Source organism: Boleophthalmus pectinirostris, unplaced genomic scaffold (assembly GCF_026225935.1).
Source record: "Boleophthalmus pectinirostris isolate CB_2022bp ecotype Guang Dong unplaced genomic scaffold, ASM2622593v1 HiC_scaffold_19, whole genome shotgun sequence".
In the NCBI taxonomy this organism is placed as follows: Eukaryota; Metazoa; Chordata; class Actinopteri; order Gobiiformes; family Gobiidae; genus Boleophthalmus; species Boleophthalmus pectinirostris.
The window spans coordinates 45,657,676-45,667,675 of NW_026571140.1; the positions used below are offsets into that span (position 1 = coordinate 45,657,676).

A 10,000-nucleotide genomic window follows, 5' to 3' on the forward strand; every position below is an offset into this window, starting at 1 on the left:
ACACACTACAGGACACTACACGACACTACACACACTACACACACTACAGGACACTACACACACTACACACACTACAGGACACTACACACACTACAGGACACTACACACACTACTACACACACTACAGGACACTACACACACTACACACACTACAGGACACTACACACACTACAGGACACTACACACACTACAGGACACACTACACACACTACAGGACACTACACACACTACAGGACACACTACACACTACACACACTACAGGACACTACAGGACACTACACACACTACAGGACACTACACACACTACAGGACACTACACACACTACACACACTACAGGACACTACACACACTACAGGACACTACACACACTACAGGACACTACACACACTACAGGACACTACACACACTACAGGACACTACACACACTACACACACTACAGGACACTACACACACTACAGGACACTACTCACACTACACATACTACAGGACACTACACACACTACAGGACACTACACACACTACAGGACACTACACACACTACAGGACACTACACACACACTACACACACTACAGGACACTACACACTACCTGAAGTGTGTCATTGGCTGCTGTGATGGTTCTGTTCTGACTCGGTTCTGTTCTGTTTTGTGCAGGTCCCAAAGTCCGAGGACTACGACCTCCGAGTCCCTAAAGACATGTCGTACGTGTTCAGCGGAGCCTACGTCCCCCTGAGCTGCAGACTCATAGAACAAGTGAGACCTCAACCAGGACTGAACCAGGACTGAACCAGGACTGAACCAGGACTAAACCAGGACTAAACCAGGAATAAACCAGGACTAAACCAGGACTATAACAGGACTAAACCAGGACTATAACAGGACTGAACCAGGACTATAACAGGACTAAACCAGGACTAAACCAGGACTGAACCAGGACTATAACAGGACTGAACCAGGACTGAACCAGGACTATAACAGGACTGAACCAGGACTGAACCAGGACTGAACCAGGACTATAATAGGACTAAAGAGGAACTCAACAAGAACTTAACCAGGACTAACTGGGGTCTTTTCAGGTCCTGGACCGTGAGGGCTGGTCCGGTTTGGAGGAAGTGACTCGACTTTTAAATGGACACGAGTTCAACGTCACAGGTCAGATATCGACCAATCAGAAGAGAGCGCCACACGGGAGGGCACCTGACACACACAGGAGCAGTGTTGTGCAAGTTCACACTTTTCATGAACTAGTTCAAAGTTCAGTTCACACTTGTTCAAAGTGAATAGTTCACGTTCATAGTTCACAATTTTAATTTTGAACTAGTTCAAAGTTCAGTTCATTTTATATTTAGATGAGATCTGTAAATGAAAGGCTGCATTTATTTTTCAAACTGACTTCTAGTTTACAACAACTTTACAAGATCCACTGTTGGACAAGTGACTTTAACACTGTAATGTTTTATTTATGACTTGTTACTGTCATTTCAAAGTCATTTGTTACATTACAATATTACTGTATTTAAAATGTAAAACATTACACGACTATTGCAGCACTTTTAATTTACTCTCACCAAAAGAACTGTTAAGATCCTGAACTTTTGCGCCATATATGGACTGAACCAGGTCTCAACCAGGTCTAAACCAGGTCTAAACCAGGACTAAACCAGAACTGAACCAGGTCCAAACCAGGACTAAACCAGGTCTAAACCAGGACTAAACCAGAACTGAACCAGGTCTAAACCAGGACTAAACCAGGTCTAAACCAGGACTAAACCAGGACTAAACCAGAACTGAACCAAGACTGAACCAGGTCTAAACCAGGAATAAACCAAGACTAAACCAGGACTGAACCAGAATTGAACCAGGTCTAAACCAGGACTGAACCAGGTCTAAACCAGGAATAAACCAAGACTAAACCAGGACTGAACCAGAATTGAACCAGGTCTAAACCAGGATTGAACCAGGACTGAACCAGGACTAAACCAGAACTGAACCAGGACTAAACCAGGTCTAAACCAGAACTGAACCAGGACTAAACCAGGACTAAACCAAGACTAAACCAGGACCAAACCAGGACTAATCCTGGACTAGAACTTGGAATCTAGGACCGCCCCTGAGTGAACCCCGAGTGCGATCGGGCGTCAGCGGCGTTTAGTTCGGTGGAGCGCGGACTTCTGCGTCGGTCCTTTCGCTCAGGATCACCTGACGGTCTACGCGGGCGAACCTCCGGCGTTTCACCGCTGCTGATATCGCGGTGATTTTAGCCAATTTGTATGAAGAAAAACGAAAAACCCACCATTTCAGTCCAGGTTAAAAAAGCATTGTGACGCGCGTTACTCACATATGTACCAAGTAAAATAATACGCGCGCGGAGCAGCACGTCCTGTGCGTGTAGATTTCAGAAAATAGGATCCATCCTATTTTTTGACGCTCTACACGAGCGTAGGCGCGTATCTCCGTCAAAATCCACAGAGAGCATGTATCTGTTGTTGTATTTGTGCATTTACTATCAGCACATTGTGCTCCCTGGGCAGTTGTGTATCATGTGAAAGAGCCCAGATCCACATACACTGTTCATTAGTGCTTTGAAATTTACTTTTGAAATCCTTGCGTTTGCCGTGGTCAGCCTGTACAGAAGGTAAATACAAGCAGCTAAACGCGCCCAGTCAAGTTTGATTGACTTTCCCATTGAGAGACACAAGAGCCCGTACGTTCCGTTAAAGCTGCCGGTGGAGTCGCCTTCGCGTTGACACGCGGCTGTGGTTTCGCGGGGTGAAGTGTGAGCAGATCGTCACTCGTCAGGTGAAAACAAATTCCGACGTTTAACTGAACACCAACAGTGACGTACGTCGTTCATCAAACATAATTTGAACAAATTCACGTTCAAGTTCTTGATTTACAAAAGTGTTGCGTTCAGTTCAAAGTTCACTGAAAAATGAACGTGTTCAATGAACGCGTTCTTTTGAACTCGTTCATGCACAACACTGCACAGGAGGGCACCTGACACACACGGGGAGGGCACCTGACACACTCGGGGAGGAGGGCACCTGACACACACGGGGAGGGCACCTGACACACTCGGGGAGGAGGGCACCTGACACACACGGGGAGGGCACCTGACACACTCGGGGAGGAGGGCACCTGACACACACACACAGGGAGGGCACCTGACACATGTGTATTTGTTGTTTCAGGGAGCACCTCTGGCTCTGAGAGCAGCTCTGGTCTGACCTCCGGGTCTGGGTCCGGGTCTGGATCTGGTCCTGGATCTGGTCCGGACTCTCAGAGGAGAGTCCTGGTCGTGTTTTTAGGAGGATGCACTTTCTCTGAGATCGCCGCCCTGCGCTTCCTCGCCCGAGAGAAAGGTACTGCAAGTACTTCAAATACTGCAAGTACTACAGATACTACTAATACTATAAGTCCTGCAAGTACTTCAAGTACTTCAAATACTGCAGATACTTCTAATATTACTAGCACTACTACAAACCCTCACACTAGAGATGCAGCGATACAGGTTCCCCACGATTCGATACATATCGATACACGGGTCACGATATCAATACACGGGTCATGATATCGATTCACGGGTCACGATATCAATACACGGGTCATGATATCGATTCAGTTTAGACGTGTTTTAAGTAAAAGTTTAACGGGTCATGAGTTTGTGCCGAATCGTTTGGTGCAAGACGACGACAACAAGGAGAAAAGACTCATGTGTGACTGGGACTGTGTGTGTGTGTGTGTCTGTGTGTGTGTGTGTCTGTGTGTGTGTGTGTGTCTGTGTGTCTGTGTGTGTTTAAAATAGTTTTTGTTTGTGTTTTTTCAGGTTATAGAATCACCACAGTCACCACGGCCATCACCAACAGCAGCAGACTCCTGGAGAGTCTGATCCAGAACAAGGTCTAAACCTGGACTAAACCAGGTCTAAACCTGGACTAAACCTGGACCAAACCTGGACTAAACCACGACTGAATCAGAAGCACATTTCCAGAATAAAAGGTTTATGTTTGAGTCGTGTCCTCATTTTTGAAACTGTTCAAATGTATCAGATCCACTGTGGACTAAACCAGGACTAAACCAGGACTAGACCAGGACTAGACCAGGACTAAACCAGGACTAAACCAGGACCAGACCAGGACCAGACCAGGACCAGACCAGGACCAGACCAGGACCAGACCAGGACTAGACCAGGACCTGACGGGGACAGTGTGAGGTCACAGTGAGACCTTTGGGACGTGTGTGTTTTTTTTGTTATTTGTAAAGTTCCGTAATGGAGCTTTAGTTTAGTTTGTTTGAGTTACTTCAGTTTAAACTTTTATTTCACATTTACAATCGAACACAAAATAAAACACAAACACTCTGAGTGTCAAAGTGTCAGAGTGAAACGCTCCAACTCCCACAGAGTCAAACATCAAACTCACGCTGAGATTTAACCCACGTTCTAATGTTCTAATGTTCTAATGTCACAGACACACACACACAGACACACAGACTTTCATACTTGTAAATGTGTGTGAAGTGTCTTGCTTAAGGACACAATGACAGTTTTTGTTCTGGCTCCTCCTGTGGCTCCGGATGTTCCCAGAGTCTGAGATCTGACCCCAGATCAGCTCTGACAAACACGTTTCTACACTAAATATATAAAAGATAAAAACGACACTGGACTAAGATAATACGAAAAATAATTTGATAAAATAATCAGATAAAAATAATTATTTCCGTTTTTCTTATTGATCCTCGTGAAAAGGGGCGGGGTCGAGTTTCGGTTCCTGCGTCATTTTGTGCCGGTGTTGTGTTTGTTTTTGGAGTCTAAACACCCTGGAGCGGGCGGTGCTCTGTTTCTCATGTAAACGCTCTAACCCCGCCTGCCCCCGCTGCCCTGATGACGCACACGCGCTCTCCCCGCAGCAGCCAATCAGAGCGCGCGCAGAGAAGCGGCGTGTTTTGAATCTGGCTACGTCACTGCGTCGCTGCGGTACGAGCTCAAACTAAACTAAACTAACGCAAAATCTGACGAAACTGCGACGAAACTGAACCAAAGTGAGCGGCCATGAGGAAAAGGTGCGTCCCGCTGCGTATCGCGTTTATATTTGTCTTTATTTGTGTTTGTTCCGCTGTTTTGGAGGAATCAAACTGTAAATGACGGACGTGCGTCAGTCCGAGTCAAACAGACGAACTTTGTCTTTTATTGGTTTAATTTAATTTTAATTTAATTTTACAGACGTCTCACGCTGTTTTTTTCTTTTTCACTGACTGGTCCTGTTAAAGCTGCACTGTGTAACCTGCTCGTCTCCATGGAGATGTTATTGTTTTGTCCAGAATGTTTCGCAGTAATGATTAAACTCGAGTGACCAGATTTTCAAACTAAAACACGAGGACGTCTCTGGTTTGTGTTTGGTGAGAATAAACTTGTGATTCGAGTCGTAATTAAGAAAACCTGTTCTGTCCTCGGCTCATGAGTCGGTTTAGTCACATTTTCTTTGTGTTTTGTCGTTTTGAATCAGATTTTTTGTGTTTTTTACCCAAACAAATGTCACTTTGTGTCTTTTTACAGTTTCAGGGTCAGATCAGTAAAAACTGAGACTCTGGGACATTTTCTGTATAAATTTGGACAAATGAGTGTTTTTGTGTGAATCTGTGGGAAACAGGGACGTGTGGAAACTCTGGATTAAACCTGATTATCTCAAGAGAAACAAACATAAGATCCGTTACAGGTCAGATCTGTGGAGAGGCGTCCCTGTTCTGTGACTGTGGTTTGGTGCAACAGAAACATAAAGAATAAAAGCTCAATAGAAATGTTTAAAGTCACACCACGGAACATTCCAGGCAAAGTAACATCTCCATGGAGACGAGCAGTGTCATTATTTATTATTCTAATATTATTTCAGTTTTATTTATAATGAAGTGTTTGTTTTTATATATTCACTGTTTTTCTCTTAAAACAGGAGAATGTTTTCCTTTGTTATTAATTCAATATTATTTGTGTTGTTTTAGTGAAGTCCTGCCCAGTGTTGTTTAATATTATTATTATTATGAACAATAATGATAATAATTATTATATTAACTATTATTATTATTATATATATTTATATTTTTCCAGTGAGGTTTTGGCTGCTGAGGCCGTTTCCTGCCTGAACAAAGCTCTGATGCTCCTCAAAGACGTTTGGGAGGAGATCGGGATCCCAGAGGAACAACGTCTCCAGAGAACCAACACGGTGAAGAACCACATCCAGGTAAGACCGGGACCGGGACCAGGACCGGACCAGGACCGGACCAGGACCAGGACGAAACCAGGACGAAACCAGGACGAAACCAGGACGAAACCAGGACTAAACTCATCATCCGCCCGCTGTCCATTTTGCACTGAAGGTTTTCAAAACCGCACCCGCCGCCATCCGCCGATTGATTTTAGATTTTAGAACAATCATACAGCAAACAAACTAAGGAGTCTCAATAAAAATGCAAACTATAGCTCATTTATTCCAAAATTCGCTCAGCGTGTTTGTTCACATTCTTATTTGTCCGTAACAACCCCAAACTTAACTGACAACGTTTTCCGACGAGGCTGTTTTTGAACCTTCTTGCCTTCGTGTTGGATGTTGTTACATTCTGAACATTCTGCCATTCGCCCGATGTTATTTCAAAGTCATAGCCTCAGTCCATCGGTCTTTCTTTAAGTTTTAAATCCCCCGAGTGGCAGTCTACGCTATAATGTCTGCGTGTTTTGAAATATAACTGATATCCAAACAAAATAGACAGATCATCTCATCCAGATGAACCTTTATTGAAATCAGGCAATGCCCTCTTTATATTCCAATTGAAATAGGCAAGAAAAAATATGCATAACTAAATAAATATGGCTCTATAGCCACTTACGTGTTGGCAAACAGCTGAAATAAATTAGAAATAATAAAATAAACTGCATATAATATGTGCCTCGTAAACTTTAGGCATCAATAACCCGACACAACCTGAACCTTCAGAACATAAAAATGACGTATGACGTACACTTCATACTACAAGCATAGACAATGACACTCGTCAATTCAGATGTACATAACAATACTAACAATAACTTTATTTTTTTTTTTTCTTTTAGTAGTTAAACCGCCACCTGCCCGAATTTAATTAAAATATAATTTTTCGTCACATCATCTGCCCGACTAACTGCCCGATTAATTGCGGACACCACGGTTGTAACCGCGATCCGCACATCTCTAGTTCAGGGTCTGGTTAAAGCTCTGTGTTTGTCTGTGTTTGTCTGTGTTGTGTTCAGGGTCTGGTTAAAGCTCTGTGTTTGTCTGTGTTTGTCTGTGTTGTGTTCAGGGTCTGGTTAAAGCTCTGTGTTTGTCTGTGTTGCGTTCAGGGTCTGTTGGACATGATGATCGCCGAGGAGCAGAGTTTGAAGCTTCGTTTGGAGAAAAGCGTCGAGTCGAGTCGCAGAGAAATTCAACAACTGAGTGAAGAACTGGACCTGCCCCCGCCTCAGGTCAGAGGTCACACCGGGTCAGAGGTCACACCGGGTCAGAGGTCACACCGGGTCAGAGGTCACACCGGGTCAGAGGTCACACCGGGTCAGAGGTCACACCGGGTCAGAGGTCACACACAGACACACATAGACACACACACAGGCACACATAGACACACACACAGGCACACATAGACACACACACAGGCACACAGACACACACACACAGACACACAGACACACACACACAGACACACATAGACACACACACAGGCACACAGACACACACACACAGACACACATAGACACACACACACACACACACACACACAGAGTGTTTCTGAGCAGAACAGTTTGTTTGTTTAATTTTAAACGTAAATGAAAATTAAGCAGATAAAATGAAGTTTTGTAAAAACATTGGTGTAAATGTGTGACGCTTCAGGAGGACAGAGGACAGAGCGTCCTTCAGGCCGAGAAGGACCTGAGGACCAGAGTGGACTTCCTCCTGAAGGAAAAGTCCAGACGAATGGAACATCTCAAGGATCTGCTGCAGCAGGACCTGGAGCTGGCAGATATATTAGGAACACCACCGTCCACCGTCTCGCCCACGGCCACGCCCACCGCCACGACGCTGGACCACCTGAGGCAGCACCTGGCCAATCAGAGGGAGGAGAAGGTACGTACGGGCCAATCAGAGGGAGGAGAAGGTACGTACGGGCCAATCAGAGGGAGGAGAAGGTACGGGCCAATCAGAGGGAGGAGAAGGTACGTACGGGCCAATCGGAGAGCGGGAGGGAGGAACGGGCCAATCAGAGGGAGGAGAAGGTACGTACGGGCCAATCGGAGAGCGGGAGGGAGGAACGGGCCAATCAGAGAGCAGGAGGGAGGAACGGGCCAATCAGAGGGAGGAGAAGTTCTGAACGGGCCAATCGGAGAGCGGGAGGGAGGGATGGCACTAACCTCTGACCTCCTGTGACCTCTGACCTCCTGTGCCCTCAGAGTCGGCGCCAGGTCCAGTTCCGGTCCCTCAGAGCCCAGATCCTGGACCTGGTCTCAGAATTGGACCACAGACCGGACTCGGGTCTGGAGGTCGACCTGCTCCAGTCGGACCCGGACGAGTTCTGCCTTTCCCTGGAGAATCTGCACACGCTGGAGCAGCTGCTGGAGCGGGTGAGGGGGGAGGCTGTGGGTTTGATTCCTCGGGGTTTCGTCGGGAGGTTGTGGGTTTGATTCCTCGGGGTTTCGTCGGGAGGTTGTGGGTTTGATTCCTCGGGGGTTTCGTCGGGAGGTTGTGGGTTTGATTCCTCGGGGTTTCGTCGGGAGGTTGTGGGTTTGATTCCTCGGGAGTTTCGTCGGGAGGTTGTGGGTTTGATTCTCTCTGTGTCTTGGCTCAGCTGCAGCGGCGCCGGTCCGACCTGGAGGACCTGAGCCAAAAGATCCTGGTCCAAATCCAGAGTCTGTGGAAGCGTCTGGAGACTCCACCAGACCAAAGAGAAGAATTCAACCAGAAGGTCCAAGAGAGCAGACTGTCCCAGAGAGTACAACAGGTACTACTACTACTGCAAATACTACTACTGCTACTATTGGTTCTAACCCGTGTGGTTCTCGTGTGGTCTCGTGTGGTTCCGTGTGGTTCCGTGTGGTCTCGTGTGGTTCCGTGTGTCCCGTGTGGTCTCGTGTGGTTCTCGTGTGGTCCCGTGTGGTTCCGTGTGGTTCCGTGTGGTCTCGTGTGATCCCGTGTGGTTCCCGTGTGGTCTCGTGTGGTCTCGTGTGGTCTCGTGTGGTCTCGTGTGGTCTCGTGTGGTTCTCGTGTGGTTCTCGTGTGGTTCCGTGTGGTCCCGTGTGGTTCCGTGTGGTCTCGTGTGGTCTCGTGTGGTCTCGTGTGGTCTCGTGTGGTCTCGTGTGGTTCTCGTGTGTGGTTCCGTGTGGTCCGTGTGTGTGTGGTTCCGTGTGGTTCCCGTGTGGTCTCGTGTGGTCTCGTGTGGTTCTCGTGTGGTCTCGTGTGGTTCCGTGTGGTCTCGTGTGGTCTCGTGTGGTCTCGTGTGGTCCGTGTGGTTCCGTGTGGTTCTCGTGTGGTTTCGTGTGGTCCGTGTGGTCCGTGTGGTCCCCGTGTGGTCGTGTGGTTCTCGTGTGGTCTCGTGTGGTTCCGTGTGGTCCGTGTGGTTCCGTGTGGTCTCGTGTGGTCTCGTGTGGTTCTCGTGTGGTCTCGTGTGGTCTCGTGTGGTTCTCGTGTGGTCTCGTGTGGTCTCGTGTGGTCTCGTGTGGTCTCGTGTGGTTCTCGTGTGGTTCGTGTGGTCCGTGTGGTTCTCGTGTGGTCTCGTGTGGTTCTCGTGTGGTTCCGTGTGGTCTCATGTGGTTCTCGTGTGGTTCCGTGTGGTTCCGTGTGGTTCTCGTGTTCTCGTGTGGTCTCGTGTGGTCTCGTGTGTGTGGTTCCGTGTGGTTCGTGTGGTTCCGTGTGGTTCTCGTGTGGTCCGTGTGGTTTCTGTGTTCTCGTGTGGTTCTCGTGTGGTTCGTGTGGTGTGGTTCGTGTG

At 47.3% G+C, this 10,000-nt stretch overlaps 2 protein-coding genes across 4 annotated transcripts in view; both read left to right on the forward strand.

Moving 5' to 3' along the window:
• vps33b (VPS33B late endosome and lysosome associated) overlaps positions 1–3,907 on the forward strand; it is a 17,041-nt gene extending 13,134 nt beyond the window's left edge. The window contains exons 17-20 of the mRNA XM_055154405.1: positions 656–754; positions 1,078–1,153; positions 3,193–3,363; positions 3,828–3,907. Of these exons, the coding sequence (XP_055010380.1) occupies positions 656–754; positions 1,078–1,153; positions 3,193–3,363; positions 3,828–3,907 (426 nt within the window). The remainder of the gene's footprint in view (positions 1–655; positions 755–1,077; positions 1,154–3,192; positions 3,364–3,827) is intronic.
• The window catches only part of prc1b (protein regulator of cytokinesis 1b), a 13,924-nt gene continuing 7,783 nt past the window's right edge, over positions 3,860–10,000 (forward strand). For 2 of the 3 annotated variants that reach the window (XM_055154260.1, XM_055154262.1), the window contains exons 1-6: positions 4,925–5,062; positions 6,102–6,234; positions 7,368–7,490; positions 7,912–8,145; positions 8,469–8,639; positions 8,864–9,016. In XM_055154260.1, coding sequence (XP_055010235.1) covers positions 5,052–5,062; positions 6,102–6,234; positions 7,368–7,490; positions 7,912–8,145; positions 8,469–8,639; positions 8,864–9,016 — 825 coding nt within the window. In that variant the 5' untranslated portion in view covers positions 4,925–5,051. Of the gene's footprint in view, positions 4,001–4,924; positions 5,063–6,101; positions 6,235–7,367; positions 7,491–7,911; positions 8,146–8,468; positions 8,640–8,863; positions 9,017–10,000 lie in introns of those variants that run through there. The other variant, XM_055154261.1, reaches the window with a different exon arrangement.